Source organism: Helicoverpa zea, chromosome 16 (assembly GCF_022581195.2).
Source record: "Helicoverpa zea isolate HzStark_Cry1AcR chromosome 16, ilHelZeax1.1, whole genome shotgun sequence".
Taxonomy (NCBI): Eukaryota; Metazoa; Arthropoda; class Insecta; order Lepidoptera; family Noctuidae; genus Helicoverpa; species Helicoverpa zea.
Window position 1 is genome coordinate 4,700,033 of NC_061467.1, and position 27,566 is coordinate 4,727,598.

General features: G+C 37.2%; 2 protein-coding genes across 5 annotated transcripts in view; both read right to left on the reverse strand.

The window, feature by feature from the left end:
* LOC124637487 (integrin alpha-PS1) overlaps positions 1-17,800 on the reverse strand; it is a 78,250-nt gene extending 60,450 nt beyond the window's left edge. For both annotated transcript variants that reach the window (XM_047173994.1, XM_047173993.1), the window contains exon 1: positions 17,432-17,800. In XM_047173994.1, coding sequence (XP_047029950.1) covers positions 17,432-17,604 — 173 coding nt within the window. In that variant the 5' untranslated portion in view covers positions 17,605-17,800. The remainder of the gene's footprint in view (positions 1-17,431) is intronic.
* A 399-nt stretch (positions 17,801-18,199) lies between these two features.
* Positions 18,200-27,053, reverse strand: LOC124637489. Of its 3 annotated transcripts, none has more exons than XM_047173996.1 (8): positions 26,870-27,053; positions 24,657-24,833; positions 24,117-24,206; positions 22,519-22,719; positions 20,382-20,651; positions 19,951-20,293; positions 19,611-19,867; positions 18,200-19,156 (listed from the first exon to the last, which is right to left on the reverse strand). In XM_047173996.1, the coding sequence occupies exons 2-8, from the start codon at positions 24,804-24,806 to the stop codon at positions 18,824-18,826; spliced, it is 1,644 nt and encodes a 547-aa protein (XP_047029952.1). In that variant the 5' UTR covers positions 24,807-24,833; positions 26,870-27,053; the 3' UTR covers positions 18,200-18,823. The 3 variants fall into 3 exon arrangements, with proteins under 3 accessions (XP_047029952.1, XP_047029954.1, XP_047029955.1); XM_047173998.1 differs by having other exon boundaries at positions 24,657-24,848; XM_047173999.1 differs by lacking the exons at positions 24,117-24,206; positions 24,657-24,833; positions 26,870-27,053 and adding an exon at positions 22,813-22,952.
* Positions 27,054-27,566: the final 513 nt, after the last annotated feature.

Genomic DNA, 27,566 nt, shown 5'->3' on the forward strand with positions numbered 1-27,566 from the left:
GGTGTTGTAGGAAGTGATAAGAAATTATGTCAGGGGGATATGCAATACTTACTAGTGTTAATTATCTAGTAGCTTCTTGATAAACATTGTTTTAATAGTGTACCTACAATCTGTGCGAGTACGCGGCCGATTATTCTGCTAATATTGATCAAGATATTTTTGAAACAGGCAGTCGCTCTATGTGAAACACTAGCACTCGATGCATCTGGTGAGAATGGAAGCCAACGTCAACATATTTGGGAAAAAGCTAGGCAGATGAATTATATTGAATATTTCACGGTTATTCCAATCTCAAGTCAAGTGCAAAAATATAGTGACTTATTTAAAAATCAATGTCTCTAAATTCCCTATTAATAATTCAAAGCAGTATAATATTCAAAGAAGAATATATGACATATTTCATTCTTCACCTCGCTGAACTATTTTATAGGAGCTTCGCTATGTAAAGAGCTTTCATATTGAATTTACAAGTAAACCCTTCTAGCAGACAGGTTGTCGCTTACACTCTAATGCACAGGCTCTCCATAAACACATCAGATTAGCGCATCCTTGCATTAACTGGCCTGTCCTTTTAACTCCCTTGTTCAATTAAAAGCGAATACCTGCATTAAGGTCTATTTTCACCGACAATATAGACGTCCGTTTTAACCGACTTCAAAGAAAGGATGTTCATAGTTTGACGGTTTGACCTGTTTGTTTGTGCGCGACTGTCTCACATTTGGCTGTACTGTACTGTTTTTCACGTTGTTTCCAGCTTATCTTTTATCAGACTTTTACTCAGACTTAGGTTTTAGGTGGGTATATTTTTGAAGTCGGTTTTCATTTTCTGAAAAATGATTTTCTTAACGCTCAAACTCAACTGGTCACTTTGAAAAGTCATCGTGAACTTTCAAAGCTTTATTGAGATTTTAACAACTCAAACAGTTGTTTTAATAAAACTGACGACTATGTTAACGATGAACTTGGGCTTAAGGTAAATTGGCCTGGTAATCCTGCGATATAACCAGTATTAACCAGTTCAGTGTCCGAGTGTTATTTAGCTCGCTAGGACTGTCCAATGGACAGCACAAGGGGTCTTTACTGACGTGCGCTTGCCACGCTGTTACACGCGTTTAGGCGCGACTAGACGCTGCATTTGAATACTAGTTGGGTCTTGATTATTAGCTATATATTCATGTATTTTTGTGCTAAACGTAAAATTAAATACAGTTAAAAGACAAAGTTAAATACTAGAAGCGTATCTAGTAAAAACAAGGCTTCTTTTTTCTACTATGTGAGCAAAAAATATAAATACATAGTTTGTATGTAACCGGTTGGTGACTAAAAAATTGTATAGAATTCTAGTGTGCTAATTACCATAAAAGTCAAATTAATGTAATAATATTATGCTATCAAGAACTTGATTTTACACCGGGTCAAAGGAGCTCTTTGAACTCTGCGAACCAAAAGCCTTGAGAAGTATTCTTGGAGGATGACTCGTACTTATTTACTGAATTTGTGTATAAAATATCCGAAGTATGAGACATTCAACTGTTTTGTAAATTAAATAAACGCCAGCAATAAGCACAATAACTTTAACACTGCGAAGTTGCAGAATCATCTTCATTGCGGTAAATAAAATAACCGCTATAATCATGCACCGTAAATAACAATATACAACTTATTATTTTCTTCAATTATTCAAGCTTTAAAACTTAATCATAAATAACAAAATACACGAACAACGAAATTCATAAGTTTTATTTGTAAAACTTCCAACTAAGACGTAAGTTTCTATAGGCATTCTTAATACACTGCAATTTGCAACGCATATCACCATTAAGTACCTACATATTAAAAGAATTCCAACAATGCGCTGTACTGACACGAGTCTGTAGTACTTCACATAAATCCCCAACGGACTGGCATCAGCATTTGTTTAACATAGAATTATTTTAAATTACACTATTACAATCTCGTGGGCTTAAGGTCAATCGCATAATGGATGAGTCTGATTGTGCAAACCAATTCAGGCCTTAAAAGGTTGTACAGAATACGTCGTCCAATTACGAACAAATGTGACGTTGAAGACCTTCAGTTATAGGTAATCTAGCGGTTTTCACTCGCGTCACAAGGGATCGCCTTCTGGCACCCGGGAAAAATATAGCCTATGTGACGGTATGTATAATGTAGCTTTCCAACAATTCCAAAAATCAAAGAGTTTTTCAAATCGGTTCATAAATTTCGAAGCCTTTTGGGTACAATCAACCTAAAGAAGAGTAAATATATAAGTAAGTACCTCTAGATAAATCATCATTAAATGACTGCATCTCGTATTGGAACGTGTACATCATTGAATTTCATAAGATGTTTGTTACTGCATTTAAACGAATGTTTAAAGTCATGAGCTTCAAATGATATCAATGCGATAAATCAAACTATTGATAATGGCTTCAAACCTGTTGACTTAGAAACGACTCGTGGGTTACAAGTCGACTTAACTTACTCGTGGGCTTGAAATTAAGCTGGATAACTTTACTTTGAGCCATTTATTTTACCTATCACCTAAATGTCTGGAAAATATGAAGGTTATCCTTCCTATTCTTTTCCTATCCTTGGGTGTTTTTGGTACATACTTGCGTCTACAACAGTCAGAGGTCACAGTCTTTATCACATTTTTTTAAGTAGGTACCAGCTTTATGTATTTTACTAAATCATGTATGTAATCCTTTATTTACATCTTCACGAAATCAGACGTGTTTTGTTTTTGTCTCAAAAAATATAACTTATCTTTTATAAATAAATGTGCTCCAATCCCACTAATCGTTAAAGGGCCCATCAAAGCCAACTGTTACGAAAGTAGTCTAGTTACCAATAGGACAAGATTCTTAACTTATCTGTGACAAGCCAGCCCTGACGGCTAATGAATTAACATCCGCTCTTAATCATGTAAGACGAATAATTGCGATCTTGATTGACAACTCTCCCACTGTTTATAGACTGAAAACTTGGGAAATTGAGACTCCATTTTATAGGATATCAACCTTATTGTCTGAGTGGTAAGGGTGTTATTTACAAAGCCTAACAAAAAAGTTATAAAGTCATTTAACAAGTTAATGATGGTTTCACAAGTCACTACTCGTACAGCTTATAATATGTAGGTACAGTGTACTTATCAAGAATATCAACCTAAATGACATAATTAAATCCCCATTATCGCTTTTAAATTGAACGTTTTCAAAATTATCTGCTTCATTCAGTGCGTTATATCACGCAATAAATATAGCAAAAGCAACATAGCTAGAAGCTGCAACATTGTCTTGTAAACAAGCTTATCAATGACTCAACCACGACTGGAATTATTAACGAAAACTTATAGCAGATGAATAAATAACTGCATCCTCACTTCCTGTGCTCACAGACGAACGCACACATGCATAGATAAACACACACACACACGTAAGGCGCTGGCGTCATCATCAGTGAGGGCAAACACTTGTCTTTGATACTTATAGAAGAGATATCTGATCCTTATCTAATAGAAACAACACTGATTCAACGTATCATCGTGTTTTTCTGCCTTTTACACGACTGCACTGCCCTTGTAACCCAATAAACAATAATAATTAATAATGTAGGAGATTGTAAATTCTATGAAGTGAATCGATAACTCACTGGTATGGCGGAATAATTTAGCAGTCGGCCATTCAACAAATTGATTTGTGTTGCTTTTGACTTGGAGACAAAACATTGTCTCGGTGCTGCATTCATTCATTTTGAAGGAGACATTGTTAAATTACTTGACCGAATAACTTTAGGTCTAATAATAGATAATTATGCGCTACGAATTGATAGTTACATTTTATCTTAAGTATATTAAAGTTTTGTAAAATAATATTCTCTATCATATTTTAATATTTTGGTACTTTAAACATACCTAACATGCAAAGGTGTCGGTCAAAACCATAAGAACTTCGAGACGCTAACAAATGCCTCGTTAGGGGTCTACCTGGCGCTATTGTGATAAGCGGGTGTAGCTCGAAAACAGTGGGATATTCCGAGAAGTCACGTAAAATTTCACTCTTGTATTACATTTGTCAGCTGCACTGGTCCATATTTTTTTATTTCGTTTAGATATTCCCAAATCTTCTAAAATTCATTGGATACTTTAAAATTCACTGCCACAGTGCTAATTCACAGCCGAGTAAGTATCAGTAACAAGAAATAACAACTCCGACCAAACCAAACCGACTTCATAGAGCTCTTTAAACATTCTCCAAGCCACTGAGCCCAACAATCGGCCACAATAATAATCCCATTGAAACACTAACAAGTCTTAGCGGCCACAATCACACGAGGAGCAGGGAGGAGGCCTGAGGAGACCCGAGGCCAACTATTTACCATAACAAGGAGGCCACACAATGCCCGCCGCTGGTAGGAGAACCGGGCCTAACTAGGTGTAAAATGAGCTGATGCGATATGTAGGCCCCTTTGTATCGCGGACTAGAAATCGTATTATTGTTACGTTGGTACGCTCCGAACTTTATTGTTCCCAGCGATAGTAGCCTACCGAGATTGGTTACCTAATAGTATTTACTACGGTCTTAATCCGATTTATATGCAGCTATAAAACCTATTCATATTATTAGCCTTGCTCGCTACGCTTGATTAACGTGATATATTCTTAACACCAGTTGATTCAAGACAGTTCGGAATTGTTTAAAAAGTCATCGACTCGCTTGCCAGCCTTGAACTAATACTTGTTCGTATCGAGAGCGAAGCAAAAACTTTTAACAATAAAGCTGCGGGTCAGTGCCGCCTTCAACTTGTTACAATGACACAGTATTGTTTCTAACTCCTTTTCAATCACGAAATACTTGAAGTTTGTAATAAAAATAAATAACCGAATCATAAAATGAAGCTAAAGAATTTATTTATTACCCATTATTCCAAGAATTTTCACCACAACATTGTCACTGAAAAACGTAAAAGAAACAACTTACTTACAAACTAATGTTCTGAGGTCTACTTTATTGGCTATTTGAGTTATGTCTCACAAGAAACAAAGTAACTGTAAATTCAAGACAAGTTATGACATCCTTAAGTTTTCTATCAAAATTTTATAGCATTCCTCTCATATCTCAAATTAAAACACACAGTGGGATCATAAGGAATGAGTAAATTGAATGTGAGTTTCAAGCATTAAAATACCAACTCATGGAAATGTCTTCGCTTGAAATGACGCATCAATAAACCAACGACTAAGTAATAAAATTGTAAATTAGATTAGTTACCTTTATATTCTGAATTTTTGTTTAACTTTTGGTATCATTAAATTAAAATTTCAATAAGAGAACATCGTTTTTATAGGTCAGTAAAAATCCAGTTTATTTTGCAAAAGAACCCGAAGTATGAGAGTTAGCGAAAGTGGTCAGTGCCGTACAGAGGGCCGATACCATACTGGGCGAAGCTGCGCAGACGTCCAATTAGAGGGAATGTGCGCCCCTCGGGAGGCACACACAGGGAGTTGCGATTTATACCTCACTCCCACACTTTATTGCCGCTCTAAGCACTAACTCTACGTCCCAGATTATAAGGCTTCGTAGACAGCAATTCTCAAATCACGAATAAGGCATCATCAGATGCGATTTACGCTTATACTTCCTCAATATTACCTGCACGGGTAATGCATGCAAAAATCTGTACTTAAATAATTTTGATCACGTTCGTGTAAGTGGCCTGTTCTAGTTTATAGAAACTATAATAATAAGCCAATTAACAACAATATTTTTTATGCATATTATAAAAATTACGAGTTGCCAATTATAGTGTTGCGCCATAATTACAGTGTCGTCCAAAATGGAAATTCTTAACATGAAATAACTGCGATATGAAGTTATCAGCGTTAAAAGTTGTCCGAAAAACTGGTGAGATTAAACGCAAGAATCTGGTTGAGATCCGCCTGTAGCGGCGAGTCTCCTTAAAAGGCGGCCCGTCGACAATAGCCTGGGAACTCAGCTCATTTGAGGAGAAAATATCATGTCGTGTCGCTCGCCTCGCTAAATCGGTTTTTAAATGGGACTTCGTTGGCGACGTGTCATGAACAAATATGAAGTGGAGATACATAATATGCATCTTTTAATGTTCCTAGCTTTTTGAATAATGCCGCCTATTCATATAATATCTTGCGGCGTTCACTGCATGGTTTGGTCGTGTCTCGTTCACATGGGCGTAGCCAGCTTTGGGCTCAGGGTGGGGCAGCAGTCAACCTATCCCCCGGGGGAGGGCGGGGGCCCTCCGATTTTTTGTATCTTGAGCCGTTAATCTCAAACTTGTTAATCTCTTAATTTGAGAGGTTCATATTTTCAGGTACAGAAAATAAACAATCACACACGGGACAAAAGCTAAAAGTCAGGGCATATAGTTTTCGAATACGCGAGCGAAGCGAGCGCGAAATTTTTTTCGGACTTACACCAAATATTACGTAAAATTTAGCCCAAACGTACTTAACTTTTTGTTTGTTGACAAATGCAAAAAATAAGGGTTCCTAGTTTCTGAATACGCGAGCGAAGCGAGCGCGAAATTTTTATCGGACTTAACCAAATATTACGTAAAATTTAGTCCAAACGTACATAACTTTTTGTTTGTTGACAAATGCAAAAATGATGCGTATAGTTTCTGAATCACCTCCAGGGACTACCAGGTCCGCGGACCACCGGTTAAGAACCACTGTGCTAAACGATCGTTCTATTGTACAGGTCGTACATGGCTGGGCAAGCAAAATAGCGAGCGCGGTTTTTACACTAGGATAAAATTGCATTTCCGAAATTTTTATCACATCTATCAGTTCCATCTCCTTCAATGCATTATTTTTTTGGATTAGATGGACGGCTCGGCTCGCTACGCCACATAGCACCTATTCTTTTAGGGAATACGGCTCGCTTTCAAATCGCGCACGTTCGGGAACTCGAGCGTGTAGGTATATTATTTTGATCGCGCTCTTTTCAAAGTCGACAATTTTTTTGTGCAATAACTTACGGATAGTATGATTGTTGATGTTGTTAGTTAGAGTTAGTAAAAAAAACATTGTTTAATTAGACACCTTATAGGCCAGAGCCAGGGCCCAGGGTGGGGCAAGTGCCCCAGCTTGCCCCAGTGTGGCTACGCCCATGCTCGTTCAGCATTTTGTTTGGAAAGGTTCCTTGTCATATTTTTATTGTACGGTCTAAAAACTGCTGATGAACATTTGGGTACTCTTATGACCGCTATGTATGTCTGTCAATCTCTAGATTGGTCTATATAATTAGTTGCATTTGGGTCTGACTCTAGACAACAGTAATTACAACTCATGGAATTGTAAGCAACGAAATGCGTGACAAGTTGACAACCTTAACTATAAATTAAAAGGTTTTGGAGATACATTAAATGCAGCTTACATAAATTAACTACCATGACAACATAATTTAATTTGATTCTTTTTATTGGAGACAGAAGGGAACATTTTAATTACTTTTTTAGAAGAACATGCGTGCCTACTTACTCAAATCTTGTCACTAACCAAACGCCGTGTTATCATCTTACCAAATATTTGTGAATAATTTGATAGTATCGGTTTTTACAACCAGTCCCTGTAGGTTTGCAAACACGTCATACAAGTACTTTTCACCTTGAGTTATACAAACACAGGGTGACCATGGCGCACGATATCACTCGGATTATCTATTAATCTCCCTACGATAACACTTAAATTAACCAAAACCTCCACATTTTATATCCTTATCTACAGTTATTGACGCGCGGTTATTAAGATTGAATAAAATTATGAATTCTCCGTATAATTAAGCAATAATGCATGTACGACTCTATCACCATTGATTTCTTTACTCGTAAACCTATAAGGTTTTACAAGCTTTTTATTTTATCGCCTTGTAAATTATTTAATTACCACTTGACCGGTTTTGTAACGATCAAGAGGAATCAACTAAATTAAATTTATCGACTCTCTCTGAGTCGCGTTGGTTACAAAATTTATTTTACGGGCGATGTTGGTGAAGAAAAAGCAGAAGGGTGGTTGGTGTAGTCATCGAGAGAGCAAATGGCGGTGACCTTGCACGCGCTAACGAAGGCTGCAGGCCGTACAAGGCTGGAGCCAACAAAAAGAAGCGAGTTGGCCGCGTAAAGACCTGCCACAAAAAATAAACTAATAAAAGAAACCGGCGATGTTCGGAACGTGAGCGTGCCGCTCGAAATATTTGAACTCCAAGTTTTCGCTTTGGAACAAAGAGCCGAGTATAATATGACATAAACCTTTACTTGTCTTACTGACAGCTCCGACAGTTAAGACGAATTAAACTTAATTATTACAGGCAATCGTTCACTTCAAATAACACTAACCTAACTTCCTATATGTAGGTATACTACTACGGTACAAATAGAACAATTTGTTTTGTTTGGAATGCATTTATTCCTTTTTTACGAGTCTGTTTCATCAGTAAAATTCCTTTGTATTTTTACGGTTCAAATAAAACAATACGAGACTCGGGACGATATCTCTTGAACTGAGATCAGAGACAGACTGAGATACAGGCAATACTTACGATTTATTTTGAACGAGAGGGATGAGATCAGCCGCTATTCTAATACCCGTCCCCAAAAACGTGTCTGTTCCTTTATCATACCATTTTCTTGATACAACAAATGGGACAGATATTCCCTTGCAAAAACATGGTCGTTCCAGTGAACATGTGATACATAACTTGGTACTATAGCAACAACACAACACAGATAGTCGACGTATCACATTGCTATCTATCGGAATAGGGACAGATGTGCCGCGAATTGGGTTACTTCGATAACACTATCGAACTATTGCACGAATCAGACATTCAATCTCAATCCAATATTCACAATTCACTCGATCCGGAACCGAGGTTTTTTATATTATTTTAATGATCCGTAACTGCCTTTATACGGATAGCAACGTTGGTTGTTTTTTTGTAGCTTACGTAATAAAATGCTGCCTTAAGTAGGTTTTTCCAGCACTGCATTCTTCTTGTAAAATGAGCTTTTAATCAGGAAAAAATGTACTTATTTAACTGTATTGCGTAATGCAGATCACTTACAGAGTATACAAATGGTTAAATGAAACATTCACTAAAGTGCCATATAGGTAGATAAGAAAATATACACAAGAAAAGATTTTCTTCTAAGTAAGTACCTAAATTAAGTATATAATATATTGAAAACCACAGAGTCAATTATAAAAAATATCTAAGCACGCCTAACACTTACTCGTGTAACAGCAGTTCCCATAGGAAGCGAATATTATAACATTACAAGTAAGTATATTATTAATACAACACTTCAATGTAAACATAACGCTTGCAATCACAACAAAGTTGAATCACTTCTGTAAGCTCGCTTTATCTTAACTGCTAATAACTATCAGTAGCGATTGTAAACGACCAGTTATTGTAATGAACGACAGGTCGCAGTTCAAGTAAATAGGGATCGAGAAGAAGTCTATATCGATACTCGCATCGAGACAGCTGTGTTGATTCGAGATTCTGAAAGAAGGAGCATTAAGTAGTTTCGTCTGAGACTTGACACCTCTGTGACCTCGGTCGTTATTTATCTGCTCTTTCTATTGTTGTAGTTGTATGCTCTGTAATTTATTTTTTTATCTACTTAGTATAGGTATGAACATTGTTTTTGATTACTTCAAAAATATTAGGAGAAAATGCTGCTTTTTGGACTACTAACTGAATCATATTAAATCAAAGTTCCTTTCATCATGACTAAATTGTAGTATGTCAGATTATCATGACCCCTATCAATGTAGTTTATTAAGTTAAATGCATAAACATAACATTCACTGTCTGGAGAGCACAAAGTAGCTTTATTCAAACAGTGTAATAATCGAAGTGATTGATTAATTCAATGGAGGCAGCTGCCGTGTGATTGAGTCGCATTCTGCATATCAATTGCTTCCAATGAAGCGCGGACTTTGGCGGCAACTCGCTCGCCTGCATCTATGCAATAAAATAACCTTTATAGTCATATATCTTTTCTATAATAAATACATGAATCATGTCTTATTGCGTAAAGTCTATATTTGCATTCATGCAATGTCTCTCGCTGCGTGCTGGAAATGTTTTCACTCTTTACTCTTGATGTATTATTTGTAAACATTACTACTAAGGTCAGCTTATAATATTTTTAATTCACGTAATAATTACATCTCATTATCTTCTAAACGGTACTTATATAAATACACTTACTTCCCGTATTCTCTTGGCGTTAACCACAGTTTTCTCAAATAAAAGTGTCTTAAACCACCAATTACGCGCGGACTGCACAGGTAGGTCGCCAGAAACGGTTATTAACGCCATAATAACCAAATATAGTGATAATTAAGTGGAGCTCGCAACATTTTAAGACATGGTGATCATTGCTCTACTTGAGCCGTTAATTTGAATACTTGGAGTTTGTTCGGGAGACATGGAGGACTGGTTGTGTGCGCAGTTGTCGAGCGGCGCCTACGCTTCGTGGGCGTACAAACCCATGCACTTACTTGATCTTGAATTGTTTACTGCCGATGTCGCGTATTCGTCATTACGTTTTATAGTCACTTGTAACGTTACCCTGTCAAATATTCCTTCAGCTTCGATTGCTGAAAATAAATAAACGGGAATTTATTGGAATTTAAAAAGTCTTATTTTGGAGAAGTTCGGTTTACCCCACGGGAAGAATTCTCTAGGGATATCCCGAACCGTGTCTAACCATAGACACTACAGTCATTTCAAGATTAAAATTAGATTATATTTCCAGCATAATGTTTAACAGGGTACAGTAACATACCGTTTTGATAAGCACACAATACAATATACGACTTAACAATCTGAAATGAAATCTTTGTTATCTACCATATCTGCTATAAACAATGCGAGTCGAATCGCGATGTGGGCGCTATTCTAACGTTCGGATACACGCAGCTTAATAACAATGTGCCTGTACGTGGCTTTACAATGTTTCTTGACCAGCTAGTTTTATTTATATTACCTAGGAAAATGCGGTCCATTTTCTAGTCCTTTCTAAATTGCTCGTTTCGAATTTCGAAGGTAATGATAGTTTAGTTTTGCATAAAATCTAAACTTACATTTTCATCATCCTTTTAAATGAAAAATAAGTAATTTAAGAAAGAGTCCTGGAAGATTCTTCACCAAAACTCAATTCACCTATAGGTTTATTTTTAATTCCAATGAAAATGGCATTGCAAATGTAGCCACATACATTCGAGGAATACTTAGTGAACATTCTAGTTCAACGTTCGCGATAACTCAAAACCTTGAAAAAAATGGCAAATTGCAGAATAAATTACATTTTAATCTATAGCATAGATTGATTTATTTACCTATGCACTTGCCTACAATTTATGAGAATATTTACTTCAGTTTATCAAGATCTTTGTATTCTAGAACTACAAAGTATTGCTATAACATGAGAAAGAATGACAACATAGCTATATTATTTACATACTTCCTTGTAAATCCTGGAGTAAAAGGGGTTGATTTTCTCTTCTTACTGAAGCATGAAGCTTAACTGAAGGGCCATTGCGAGGAAACAGGAAAAATTAAGCTCAACGTCAAACGATTGTGGCCCTACAAAACGCACCCTTCTTTTGAAAGTTGGTACTGTTATTTAAATACCAGGATGTGTCTTTGGTGAGAAGTTTCTTCACTTTGTCTTTTGAAAGAACAATGGTGCACAAAAGTTAGCTCTGGAAAACTACATATGTTTACATAACATCACGTTTAAGAAGAGAGTGTATTGACAACAAACGGTCACTCATTCAAGTTCAAAATAAAAAATCTAACCCAGAAATCAAACCTAAAGAGCTTGAGCTGGATCATCAGGTGTTGCCTTTTTACACAGGTTTTAATACAAACGAATGGTAGGCATACCTACTTAGTTACTACTAGTTCACACAAAGGGCTATATTGCTGCTGATTATAATCACAGAGCTACTGAACAAATTAGTGCATCGAACGCTATAATTATGAAAAGATCTGTCATACTGATAGTAACTGCGATTCCAACTGCAACATTGGCTAATTCTAGCTTTAATTGCATTTGATCCAGTCGTTGATACCATTGGGAAACAGAATGGAGGTGGAGCCAACAATTATCTAACGGTAAATTATAGAACGATTTAAATATCAATAGGAGCGCATACTGTTATTTATCTAGTAAGTGTGAATTTGCATAGCCTGATTGCTAGTAGCTGGCTTAATAATATACTTCATCTTGAATGCTGGAATGTGAGTAATTTTATATACTTCAGATTGTCATGTTTGATCATGCATTTTTAACTTCCTATTAGTAGTTTAATAAATGCGTCTAGACATAAACGATCTACTAATAGTAAACTAGAGAGAATTGACAAACGTATTGCAGTCGTGTTGGAAGCTGACAGGCCAACGCGTTGTCACTTCACGCAACGTTACGATCCCAAACCCGACATCTTATTACTGAGTCCCGCAACGAGCCCCAACATAAACCTGCTGCATTTCCTCACTTCGTATTCTATCTATCCCGTTACGAGAAACCGTGACGACGCATACATACATACATTACATAAATACATATTTACATAGGAACAGGATGGAGGATCATCTGCTATACATAAAGATTCTGGAGACATTTCAAATAAGCAATAAATTCCACACCTGACTGGTTTGTTTAGACATTTTATTTTTGACAGTCGCCGGTCGTGTTGCACAGTTTACTACTAGTTTATAAATACCGTGGGCAAATAAACAAGAGCTAGCTCCCGTTCGTTCAGATAATTGGAACACAAGTTGTGATCTAACGGCCAGTTGCAGCAACCATTATGAGGATGTTAGAGCGATTACTGAGATAACGCCCTGGACAAATAGTTTACCTTCCACGTCTCGTAAATCATGGGTGAACGCCATAATTGGAGTTTCACGTTAAGCCAGCTCCCAGTCGATAATCAGGAATGTGGGAGCTTCTCAAGTTTTTTGTATAAGTAATCACTTTTAAACGCTGTTATGGGCAATAACCATACACGCATTTTTCCTCACACCTTTACAGCCGTTGGCGGAAACGTTTTAACCAGAGAAGATTACTTTATTCTACTAGATGTATGCATAAGCTTAGGTATCAAAACATACCTACCTATCATTCTTAAATATGGATCAATAAATCTCTTCAATTTCAATGGTACACAAAACCGCATACAAATAAATTTAAATTGTAACGAATCGTTTTCAAATATTGATGTTATTGAATTTCCCGCATCTCTCCAAAGACAGTCTCTTCCGAATAGTGTCGTTAGTTTGCTCCCCGCTGTGCCAGACGTGTGAACAATTTAATTGGATAGACGGGGGAACAGCCCCACTCATGGAAATAAGATTATTGAAACGAGCACGTCATTAACCACTATTTACATAAAAATACAAACTTATTTTATTAACACAAATATTAACAGACATAAAAAATATATTGAGTGTCAAACAAGTTGAAACTTTTATTACCTACACATAGCCATGATAGGAGTTTCACTGCCATGTTTCATCCAAACATAATAAAATTCTGTATACATTCAAAAGGGCACAAAAAACACGATTTTCATAAACAAACACGTTACAGTATCGCGTCGAACGGTGAGAAAATGTCTCTATTTGTGTGTAAACTACTAAAGTTACGTATTACTCCCACGTACGGGTATTAGTTCAAAAGCTTTGGAAGTCGAACTCACATTCAAGGTACGTGCATTCACATTTACAACTATAAAGTACTTTGAATAGAACTGAGATGTATTCCAGCCTTTATTTATGGTGTTAGCGTACATAAAGATTGATGAATGTGCAAGAAACTTTCTTAGAATGTGAGAATACGGGATACTCAATAAATATCATGTATTTACTATTGTCAAAGACCTTGTAAACATGACAGGACAAAACTTACATTTTGCAATTATACACACTAAACCTTTTGATAAGCACTAACAAAATTCGTAGCTAATAAATTTGACTTATGAAGTAATTGCATGCACATAAGGATAATACTGCAATATTACCTGATAACGGCCGGTAATACTAACTGTGGGTAAATTACCTAAAAGTAATGCTTTTAAACTACTGGTTGTGTTCCTAAGCAATTGCTGTATCAGGTCTCAGACTCTATGGCCTAGTATTTACGTAGTGTGGCTGTGTCACCCATAATGTTTGCTCTTTACGGCTCTTTATAGACAGATAGACGATAATACGTGATCCGATACGTAATTTATACTGAACCCACATACAACGATATCTTCGTATTGTAAACGCGACGTCGTCAATAAAAAGGGAATATCGATAAGAGAATACAAATATTGTGTCTAGCATCGCATCCTCTCTATATCGTAACTTTATCACAGTTACCATTTCACAATAACAAACCACAAGTTTTGGAAATAATATATTTACTCTAAGACTGAGTAAAACTGCATAGGTATTTATTTCCTATTCGTTAGGTAATTGAAATGAAAGTTATTTTTAGCAATGTAGAATTATTTTGTGTTCTTCCTACTTGTTAATCACTACATGCATTAAACATTTGCCGTCTTACCACAAAAACTTTTAAACGTCAGTTTATGCCTTGTCTAAAAAAATGACAAATTATGACGTTGACATACGGTTCATTTTGCAGCCAAAATTTTATTAGACAAGTGTAAAACAGGGGTTAAAGTTTTTGTAGTAAGGCCATTGAAGTCTTCATAAAGATGAAAAAAAAAAAACAAATGACGCTCTTAATCCTTAATGAATCCTCCATGTGCGTCAATTAAACCATAATGTTCTCATACAACATGGACACAGACGTTTTTGTGCGTTGACACCAGATTAAAACAAAACAACACCGCCATATAAAAAAATATCAAGCTAAGATCTTAGAACAATCACACAGATAACGACAATTGGTAAAACAGAGACACAACTAATTTGGTAACTGGAAAACAGACTTCAAAGTTTTGCTGTAGCATTTTGATCCTTAAGTTCAAAGTAAAAGAAGATGTAGTCTTAAATATTTGGCGAATTCAAACGCAGTGACATCTCGGTCAGGATATAAATAAAGAGTGGGTCGAGGATATACCGGCACCACTGCGGGGAGACTTTGGATCTCTTCCAGCTTCCAACGAACTAGTCTAGTGAAAACACTAAAATTCTGACTCACGTTCTGTTCACTTACGTTCCTTCATTTCCTTTTCGATAAGCTCTGCTCTTGAAATCAAGAGTTCTTTGATCTATAAATACTACAATTGAAATTGATCATCATCATACGCTTATAACTATCCTACCGAAAATAACATTCTTTGAAACAAGACCCTATTATTTTGCACTCAGAAACGTGCATTGCAACTTTAATTGATGAGTTAGTTGAAACAAAAACTTAGGTGGAACGACTGTTAGCTGACTAAGATTGATTAAGTACCTACCTAATGTGTTCCACGTACCTAACATAAAATAGAAGGTAACTACTTAGTCTATGTTTAGACTTTCTAATTAGGTACATGTGTGTGAATCTATTACCATTCATCATATCGGCTGTATGACTGCGTTCATCAGTTTCAGTAAACGTTTACACAATGAAGTCTTTGAGTTCTCCATAGTCTTCCTGCTCGAGCCCCTTTCATTATTAGGTCACCATCCCATTTGCAAACAGAACCACATTCATCCTGTTTTCATGTTTTGCATAACATTTTCCGGGTCGAATCAACCTAAATCAAATGTCTATGAATCACGTGTTATTGGATCTATGAGACAGCATATTTCTTGGAATGCTAATTCCGCTTGCCACTATTTATTTAGAATTAGTCAAAAGTTAACGGTATTTTGGCATTCAAACAAACAACACAATGTCTTAAATAAAATAAAGCTGAAAGTAAATTATGTTATCAAAAACAAAATAATCTTCGATTTCACATAGCGAATGCATGAGCTGGTTTCGCTTGCCAAGTGCACTTCCGAACTGGCAACTGGATCAATTCCTTTGGCGACGAACCTAATCGCAGCATGATGACAGCGATGCCGCGATCTAAACAATCTAGCGCGACTATCCCACTTTCATGCGTTAAATTGTGAAGATCAAGAGCAATGCTCATTTTAGTTTGTTATTCGAAAACATTGGTAAGAAAAAGTGTCATATGGAGCCTTTAAGATGAGGCCTTCAATACTTTTATGACTTCAAGGGTAATCAACACGCGAAATGTTTAACTGAGATTAAAGTCGAAATTCCAGTGAAAGACAATCTCTTTATATTATAAATCAGCTCTACCTATGTACTTCCTACTCAGATATAGCAACTTGATGAATCTGTCATTCTATTTCCATTGCTATTGACAAGTCTCAATACTCCTTACTATCTCCACTCACAGTTCAGAGCCAGTGTTGTGACATATCGATGAGTATCAGTGACATATCTCCAAAGCCCGTGATGGTGCAGAATTAGCCCCGCCAGCTGAGTGCAACGTTCGGCCTGGCGCCGCTCCGCACTAGGTCACAGCCCTGCTCTCGTATCGAGATGTATTCCGCTCATTCATTATATATTCTGTAGGTTATATACGTGTCCATTCATGAGACACCTAGAGCATACGGAAGAGATTGAGTAAAATATGTTTTTGCGCACAGCGATTGATCTCAAAATTGCAAAAGTAGAGTCTTATAATTAAAACTATGAATGAATGCCCTTGAACGACAATTGAAGGGCTATGATATGATCTTGGACCAACCACGTTAGCCACCAATAAATCTTAACCCTTGCGTGGTATTTAATTCAGGATCTTTTTAACCCTTATTTTATTTGATGAATATAAAAGTGTTTTTGTTTGACCCAAACTTCTCAGGTAAGTGCTTTTTCTGTCTCTTTGAAATGGGCCCAGAACGACAGGTAGGGAGGCACTGGGCATTCGCCAGGAGACAAGTTTTTGTTAATCAGTTCCGCTCAACTTGTAAGCCCTTGCCATTACCATTGTATTAAAGAGGCTATTGTCTCAAACATCGATAAGTGCTCTTTGACTAAAGTACTTGAGAACAAAAATTCCACGAGATTTATTTCTCAGTCTAGACTGTTTTATAAACAAAGTAGAAACTAACTACAAGTTACGTATAATGTAGGTAACTCATTAAACAAGTTTACTTAGCGTTAACACGAGTCGAGCTCTGCATATAAGTGGGTGCTGCAAATTACAATGGCTTCATAAATTCTTGATAAGAATTTCTGATAATTTTCATATCATACTCGAACATAAGTTTTCGTACCTACATAACGCTCAAAGAAGCAAGATTAACAGACGGATAGAGCATATGGAAGGCGGCGACCTTCACATATGACATCATAACGTCTTATTACTGTTATGATAAGTTAAGTTTAAGATCTGATCGTCACTTACCAACTAACGCTAGATCCATCTTCATTGACGGTGAGATGTTCCGCAACAGAAAATCCAAAATAAGAGCCTTGCTCTCCAAACTTTAAAACAGGGATCCTCGGTTCTAGATTAAAACTTGTGACACTATATAAAATGCACATAAATAAAACACTAGCGCACCTAACTTCAGCCATGGTGTTCACCGTTCGTAATATATTCGTGTTATAAATCGTGTTATCGCACCAATTCACTGTCTTCCAGTTATTATTTGGCACATCGCGACTTTCGTATAGCAATATCGTGCGACGTCAAGACCCCCAGCGCGGTTGCCGTCCGCCGGTCGAGTCAGGCAGAGTGTTCGCGCTCAACTCAACTCGTATCTGTGTCTCTACGTAGTCATAACTTGTTCTACACGGCTCGACGCTCGCAAAGCGCGCCCGTGGTAAGGCAACTGAACTCATAAACTTTGAAACTTTTTGTTGGTACAGCGCCATCTAGCGGAACTCTCTCGAATCTTGGACGGGCTGTAATAGCTAGTGCGACCTTAAGTTCTCCACCATTTTGTTTTAACAGCGCCATCTAGTGTATAGATCATTAACGTGCAATTTGAACAGTGCCACCTATGGTGTTTCAATGGTATTTTTAAAGGAAGTTACTCAGCAGGTTTGTACAAAAAAGGTTCAATTATGAAAAACTATTTATTACTACACCATACGCCACATATCTCACACATCCTTTGTATTTTGGGTTTAATTTGACACATTTGGTAAAGGAAATAAAAAAAAAATATTTAAATAAAATATTCAGATTTATTGATAAATGTTTACAATCTTCGAGAAGAAAATAACAAAATTAAATTATGTCCTGAAACAGTAATAACTCATTTTTACGTTAACACTAGTCTTTTACTACTCTCTCCGGTACAAAATTTCAAAATTCTAATTTGATTGTAAAACAAATTATTACGAATGAATAAAATTAAAATACTGATCAATCTTTGCTTTTGGAAATTACTTATAGTAACATCGAAATCAGACACATTATGCCTTAGTATTTTATATCAAGGCGGTGGGATCCATTATGTGACGGATGCCTACATATAGTGAATAATGGAATCCTTAATTTGTGTCGTTACTATAGCAGTCTTCACAGCGTTGATGGTAAATCTAGAGCTTGATGATGAACAGCTCGAAGTTATACTTCTCAGCAAGCAGCTGATACGAGTGTACAACCGAATCGCAAGCAGCATCGGTCTTACATATCAGACCATTTCTCGGTTGCAGACTCGAGACCAATCGATTGGCATTTGACGAAACCTATGTCGCGCCAGGTAGGTTTTTAGTATTACAATACCTAAGTGTGAGGCGACTACCGTCACAGGTATTGCAACACCATTCGGACCTCGTAATTTATTTAGGGCAGTGGATGGAAGGTGAGCTCGGTCTGTGAGTGAGCGAACAACAGGTTCAGTTGTGAATCCAATCCCACGTTAAAGACCTTCACTAGTTTGGCGACGGCCTGGCCTGGTTCCTTGCGTACCAGGGCCACTCCTGACACCTTCATAAGATGCACTTCAGAGTCTGCGGAGCCGCCTCCTGTGGTTGCCAGCTTCACGTGGCATGTGACGTCCACATGGATATATTTCTCTACTGCCATGCCCCGCTTCCCTGGGATCTCCACATATTCTGTCTTCTCTTCAGCTTGTGGCAAATCGGCACGGAATACGCTGGCTTCACCCAACAGACCCTGCAAAACAAAACAAATAATGTAATTAAAAATAGAAGCATGCTAAAACAACTGCCAAGGTTATTTAATCAACTCTCATACATATACATATGCTTGGCCAGAAGCCAAAGTAAAATGCAATTAGAAATTGTCCTTCTGCCAAAGCATCTTGAACTTTGACACCATTATAAATAGAAAGAAATAAACAAATCAGTCTGAAAGCAAGTTTTATGTATGACCTGGCTCAGAGCATATAAATGATTATCATGGCAAAATGCCAGGAGGAGGTACCAGAATGTACATGATACTGTTTATCATCCGCTCTGTGCAATACGTACTGGATCTATAAACAAACATTGTCTTTAGCTGCTTTAGGTAATGAAATAAGACAGGTGCGGAAATGTCGTCGTTTGATGTAATACGAATTTCAGAAATAAATCATCCATATTTTAAAAATTATCAGTTCTCTACTAACCCCATTTCCAGTGATGGTGAATTTCATGCCCGGATGAATGGCACGAGTTTCTACACCAAGACCTTCAGGATGCGAGTCGGACCAGAAATAGTTTTCTGGCTCATTGAGAGTGTCAGGTTTGAAGGTAATGCGTTTTCCATATCCCATGCCGATAGACTGCAGCAACAAACTACGACCTTCGAAGAGATGCCTCCTGCTGCCGGCTGGGCGAACACGGTAGTAGAAACCAGGAATGATGCGAGGATCAACATAGGTCCCTAAAAACATAAAAAGTTTGTTAATCATGTGCTTCATTTTTGCCGTTTAATAAAAGACAAACGAATAAGAACAAAATATTTACCGATAACGGGAAGTTCATATTTCTCTAAGCCAACAATGCAATACTGGCAAGGAATGTCTTTAATATCACCACCATTGACGGTCACCCTTCTGGAGGACGATTCAATGCCAGGCTTGAGTTCGTAACCCTTCCTGAGCTGTTTGATGCCAATGGCGACGTTAACTACTCTAGATACAGTTGCGTTTCCTCTGCCCTTCTTTAAAATGGCCACACCAGTCACTGGTACCAGTTTAACAGCACCGTCATTTTCATACCACTCCACTTTGCAGAGGGTATTGATTTTAATTTTCTTGTCAATGGATCCATTGTCGTGAATCTTCTGTTCAATTTCAATTTGATTTTTCTGGAAAGAGGAAACGAAATTATTAGTTAACTCATATTTGTAAATATAAGAATATATCTTTATTTGATTCCATAAAATAAAATATTACCTGCTGCTGAACCACTTCTAAAATTCCCTGCGGTTCATGATTAGCATCATAAATTGTAAACTTGTCTCCAACAGAAACAGCCTCAATTTCAAACAAAAATCCTTCGGGTCTGGAGTCAGTCCAAAAGAAGTTGTCGTTCTCATTGAGCTTGGAGCCCACAGGCTCAAATGTTAGGCGTCGGGCATATCCGCGACCGATTGATTGCAGAGTTAGGGCCTTGCCTCCGAACAAGTACCTCGGCTTCACCGATAGAGGTGCAGCATCCAGAGTCTGAAAAATTAAACACTTCATTACTCTTCATGTCGACGCAAGAACCAAAAGATCCATATATTTAACTCCTTTATTGTGATTCAACGAAGTTTCATGATAATTCATTAGTTAATAAATAAATAAGAAAATTAATGACACTTTGCAATTTTTGACACTGGAACATTTTTATTGCTTATCAAAATCAAGTCTGTGATCTGGTATGACCATTTCTTCGTATCATCTAATTGATTAAGAGGATTTTTCTTTCTAGCGCTTACAGGATTACTTTGACAAATGTGCGAAGTCATGATTGATACAATGAACGAGCGATAATTAGAAATTTCCCACATAGCATTCACGATGAAATGAAAAAATAATCATATCAAGACCGCTAAAAAGTAAGTTTTTTTAATAGAACATTGATATGATTAACAATGGCGTAATGCCCTTATGAATGATACTTATGGTTTACCTATTATGGACATAACATGCTGCCAGCCAGTATGTCACTTTCGACCTGTCGGGTCTCTGCAGGTTTCTTGAAGTTTGTATGTCAACGCCGCTCTGGGCGAGGGTCTGAAAAACTGGACGATCCACATACCATCGCCTACAAGTGCACACAACCAGTGGCAAATACACGCAAGTCAGCTGAGCTGGTCGTTGATGATATTTTCATTCTGGAAATGTCAGCAACGGACACCGCTACTCACTGATCTATCACCCCGCTACTCTAATTTTTCCAAATTCCCCTGGATTGCTGAAACCGACTAGCGAATGTTCTAGAGTTTGATTTGCACAAAGATAGGTCACCAATCAACATTGGAACTTATAACAGCAGCTTTAGACATCGGGTATAAGGTTGCCATTACAATATTAAACTGCTTTAGAAAATTAAAACATGAGTACTAAGACTTCTATTACAAGTTAAATTATGTGTTTTGTAGAATTAACTTTTAAGAATAATTTGTAGTTAAAATGAAATAAAAGGCGGTATAACTTTGTGTACTGTTTGATTTAGAATTTTGTGCATCAAAATTATAAAGCATTTTGATGACAACCTTATGTATCGTGCTTGTGGAGTCAAGTCAGAAACAAGATATGACATAACTTACAAATTAATAAGAATTGACATCGATTGTGGTTACGTGAAATGGAATTTTGCGAAGATTCTTATATAAATGTGTTTTGTTATTAGTGGACTCAGAATTCAGAAGAATATCAAAATAGCCAATTAATAATCAAGAATTTTCGTTTATTCCATGAACATTTCTGTAAGACATGAAGAAACTCACCATCCTCTTGATTCTGAAAAGGATTATTCTTGCAAAAATGTTCGAAACTAACCACAACCGATTTACTTTTTTTCTAAGTTCAGAAATCTATGCTTCAAATTAAATCTCTAAAAGATCATTAATCTTTAATATCAATATTTTACTTTAATGGAGTATCTAGCACGATAGCATGTCTAAAGTCAGCTGTTAAGTCTATCCAGATTCAATCCATACAACTTTCTTTTATTCACATAGTCGTTTCTTTCGCAGTCCAGTTCAAAATAATTTTGCCCGAATTTAATGGATCTTCGTAGTTTTTCTGTTTGTTTCCCAAGGGGAGTTTCGATTGATGACAAAAGCGATTCCAGATTGATTTACAATACAGATTGGTCGATGGTCAAGCAACATTCAACGTGATCATGTGAGGAATCGATATCATTTTTTTTGCATTGACTTTAACCTCTTCTTGAGCATCGAAATGTGGAGGATTGCATATATCGTGTTAGTCACGCAATCGTCAACACTTCTTGATATAAATGAGACGATTTCCCACAGATCGGCGAACGGAGTGTGTAATTGCGACAATGTTTAGACGTAAATTAAATTACTGGTCTCACCTGCATCGGTCTGACTTTGTAACGGAAGCCGGTTCTGACGCGGGGGTCGATGTACACGCCAATGACGGGCATCTGGTGCAGCGCGGGCTGCGGCACGCGGTACACGGCGGGGACATCGCCCAGCGTGCTGGCGTCCAGCACTACCTCCTTATTGTACGCACTCTCTGACCAGAAGCCCTTGTTGGGGACATCAGTTGCCTCCTACGAAGAACACCACACATCTTTACTACGTTCCACAACATAATTTATAGAATATATGACACATATCACTTTATCAATATTATAAAACCGTACATCAGGCCAATCTGAATCTTCAAACACTTCTTCAAAACTCTCAAACTCATCATATGTTTTCACTGCAAGCATTTTAGTACCTGTCAGTAATGAACTTAATAAAAAAAACAATGACCGATCTACTGGCCCTCAGATGAAAGAATAAAGAAATCAAGACCTAAACATAAGTTGCACTCATTTGGCAGAGCTTAGGCGCCCCATGTGATGTTTCTTAAACTGTTGCCAATATTGTGGTGAAGAAAAATTACGTCGTAATTTGTATTATTTTATTTACGACCTTGTCCGTCACCATACTGTCTTTAGTTGCATAGCAAAGGAAACGAAAGAAAAATTAGAACTCATCTGTGATGAAATTAGCTCATATGTCGTCTATGTACAATGGCATGATTGTCTTCCAATCAAGAGTATGATTGTATCTCATCGTATAATAACGGCGACAATTGGGGTGAACATCAAGACAAGTATCCACTCATTTCATTGTAAGATGTGCGCCGCAACGAAATCAAATTGATTTGTTGACCGCCGACCGCGTCTCTCAACTAGGATCAAAGTCCAGTCGTGCATTCATAAAAGTATTTCGAGACATTTCCTCCGAGTTATTTCTGTAAGTAACTGTAATCTCGGAATTCCGCTGCGCCTACACGAATCTTTTTTGCTATAGGAAACGCTATAGTTATTTTCGTACAATATCCTAATTCATTGATGAAGGCTATGACCTCCCAAAATTTGATGTCGTAGGAAACCTATCAAGTTTATGTGATCGACCTTAACGCTTGAGTAACGAGCCGATGAAGCGTGATAAATGCCCAATCAATTTGAAGACAGTCGGATGCATAGAATGTTTGTCTGCGACTTATTTTACTACGACGCTCACCTTAAGGTGTTATCAACTATGTATGTAATTATACCTTCGTTGTCTAGACGCGGGGGAGTCGTAGTGACGTCGAGAACGTTGATAACGCGATAAACGTGGAGAAACGTGTGGCATACTTTACGAAAGTAAACATTGGACTTACAAATCTATAAGCAAATGACGAAATTCCAAACAATTTCGCCAACATGTGGTTATCCGCTGCTTTATTTATTAAACATGAGAATTCGTTCGTGTTCTCTCATTAGAACTGATAAATATACTGTTTATTTGTGTTACACGTCGTTAGCATTGTAACTCGTACGTAATGTGTTTCGTCAAGCCACGCCCCGAAAATAATGCCAAGATTTTTTCTCAAACATCACTTTCATTCTCTTCCTGGCAATTAGTAGTAAATGGGTAAACATAAACTATGTCATCGATGTATACTTACAGGAATTTCTAACTCCGGGAACGCCTCTTCGCCATCGCTTTCATAATCACTAGGAGCGGGCAGTAACACCTTCTGGGTCACCTCAAGCTCCTACAACAAAATGGGAATCGTATAATATTCCATGATTCATTTCTTTACTATGTGAAATCATCAGCTATATAAGATAAAGGAATTTATCTTCAATGAATTATAGTGACAAATGTATGTGTATATCCCTGATAAGAAAAGAGGACAGAGCAGTAGTAGCCCTTGACTTACTGCGTGTTTATATGATATGACATCGGCCAAGAAATTACAGTATACATTATCATCATGATTGATTTGTGAGGAATCTCTTATCAAGGAATATTCCACCTTTAGAACACGGATATGTATGGCTTCTTTGGAAATGAACGTAACTAATAAATACATACAAATTAATCACCATTGACGTATCTAATTTGAATCCTGACAAACTAAGAAAACGTCCTCTTTTGCAGTTGTTTGACCAATTAATTGGTCCAAAAAGTATATTTATTTTTGTAGGAAAACCCAAATTACCTGAGCCGGTGGCAAAGATTCGCCAAAAGCCGGTTCCACGTCAAGAGCGGTGGATGTACCAGCGAGACGAGCGCGCGTCAGGTTCCACAAACGCTGCAGGGCCAGGGGAGCCTCCTCAACCTGCATCTCCATTGCTGAGCTGGCGAGCATCTTGTCTTCTACCAAAACTTGTCAAATCTGCCAAAGAAATTCCTAAATTGCATTAACCTGGATTTCTAACTTTCATCACTAATGAAATACGGGACTTAGAAATCATGGCTATGACGTTTCCACTTGGCAGTCCTCGACCTAGCTCGACTGTCTGTTGTTAGATAAAATCATGGTCAGTCTGTTATTCAACTGGTCACAACTTGCCCTCTATTGATCTCATAATATCAATGAAAGGACACAAAAGGCTCAATTATCGTGACAAAGTCGATCTTATAAATTCTATGACCAATTCAACACAAAATACCTATAGTAAGAATTTATGTAGCAGCAGGTAAACTGCTCAAAAATAAGGCTTTTGAAAATAAAAGGAATATGAGAAAAAGGATTGAATATTCTTATCCAAACGAACTCTAAAAATATGGAAATTAAGCAAACACAATTCCATAATGGAAGATATTTACAGCTAACAATTAAACATATCGAGAAGACATTCGTTTATAATGACCTCATCTACTGGATATACGGTATTGTTGAAGCCACAAATGCTTTTTTGGGGAAAAAACTAACGTTTATTTACTATATTTTGTATGAGTGTATCGGTTTCCTCATTCTCAACGGTAGCTACGTTATCCGAGTTAACGACTGTTTCATAACAACCAGCCACTGCGTTGGGTAATATATATTTGAAAAACGTTCACGTGTTTTGTAAAACTAATATAAATTATGTTTACGATCCTTGTGTTTCTTTCAAGGTACTTCTAAATTTCTTTCAACCGTTCCAGAGAGTTCGTGATTGTGTCCGAACGATTTTGCGCAAACAATCTGACAGCGGCGACCTAGATTCCGTAGCTCGATTTTATTAACTCTTCTGATAGATTTGGATGGCCGAGATAAAAAAAAAATGGTCTTAGGTTCAATATAAACTGAAGCTATTTTTAAACTATCCATGAAATCTATTTCAAATCATTTCCTTGTTTCAATTTATTAACGTACGTAAGGCAAAGGTCTCGTGACGTTTTTTGTTTGAACAGATGAATTCGTGAGAACGTCAGAAGGACATCGAGTTAATTTTTTCTGAAAACTTTCCATGTACAGAGTGAATAGTGAATGAAGGTGATTCACCTCTACATGTATCATTTAGGAATTATGGGGAATTAATTTATCAGCGAACTAACTGTTTCAGGCAGTTTCACTTGTGACCAAACAGACAGACAAAAAGTAGGTATTTCATCCTTTGATCTATTCGCACATAGTGATAAATGATCATTTTATATTAGGTAGTTACATACAGACACTATTATTTTCTTTTTTGTATAAATGTAGGTATATCTCACGGTTAATTTTCCTTTGATTAAGATTTCTTTAATTTTGTTCAATCGGAGTCAGTATTTTGTTTAAGTATTGTTTGCACAAAATAGACTAGAACTAAATTCTGGAAAAATAACCTGTTTCTCAAATGTCATTGACACGGCAGTAAAAAAAGTTACCCTCGATCCAAAAGGAGCAGGTAAAAGTTGAGAAAAAACTAAAGAATATAAACTTGAACAACTCTATCTATACGAGCAAAGGACCAGCGATTATACGTTCAACCAACCGTAAAATTTTTAACGCATTCCTCTGTTACTTACTAGATGAGATTTATAATTAAAACGGAAACAATTAAAGTACTAACAATAAAATATTTTACGATTTTTATTAGTCTAGGTATTTTAAATTTTTTGCGAAGATTTTAACTTGAACCTACAATCGGAGATGATAAATAAAAATAAGCGCCATATAACTGTTAGGCGCCACTTAGAATAATAAACATGCAATGGAAAGTGATTTAGTTTAGCCCGAAGTAGCTAAACCAGCGGCAGCGAGCCCGTCGTCGAGAGAGAAAGCGCTCGCCGACGAACAAGTCGGCCATTTGCTGCTCAGTTACCGTTACTTCAACCAGAATATTCGATCCTTTTATTTTCATTCAATTCCTACTTTCCTTATTCGGTAATAATCCTTTACTTCTTTACTACCCTTTTACTTATTTGGTAAAAATCATGCATTCCAAATATTTTATAACTTACCTAGTCTCAGAAAAAAAATCGCAACAGCTGTAGCTAACTGGACTCAAGGTTTCAATATAGCGAACAGCCTCCACAAATCTACAATGCAAAAAGTAGTCACAACAGTTTCAGCGAACGTCACACGGTGCAAGACTTTCGACTGTACAGAAGCGCAGCTTGATCACCACTGAGCTGTAACCCTCGCTACAGTGGTATTTTAAACTTACCGGTGCTCCCCGGCCGTGCGCGCACAGAGGAATAGGATGCAGATATGTGGCCCAAGCGAGACAGAAAGAGGAGCACGCAGCGGCCGCGTGCTCCACCAGACACTTTACTCACACAGCGACGAACAGTTACGCATGCGTCGAAGCTATCGATACGTCGGAATACGTCGAGGTCGACGTCACTGTCCCCTTTTCAGAACAAAGTGCAAGCGAAGGCGGGGATCCACACCCGCAAAGTTTGTATATAGACCAACAGGTTACTAGCACCGCTAAACTCCAGCAAACAGATCAGAAAGGGATTTCCCTAAAATAGCATACTACATTTAAACACAGTCATTGTTAGAAAAAAGTCATTAGAATAATATGAAACGTCTAGCGTGGTTAATGAATCAACAAATCAGTTATGGCACGAGCACGAGACTTTAATCATTAAATAATGGTCCATGGTCCACGCCGTAATGACGCGATAAGTGCGACGCTAAAAATATCCATCA

Bases quoted from the DNA above. Each gene is read 5' to 3' on its own strand.
- LOC124637489 (XM_047173996.1), bottom strand. From the start codon at position 24,806: ATGCTCGCCAGCTCAGCAATGGAGATGCAGGTTGAGGAGGCTCCCCTG. The intron at 20,294-20,381 runs GTAATATTTTAT...TCCTCTTTCCAG, and splicing joins TAGAAGTGGTTCAGCAGCAG to AAAAATCAAATTGAAATTGA. The intron at 19,868-19,950 runs GTAAATATTTTG...TTATGTTTTTAG, and splicing joins ATATGAACTTCCCGTTATCG to GGACCTATGTTGATCCTCGC.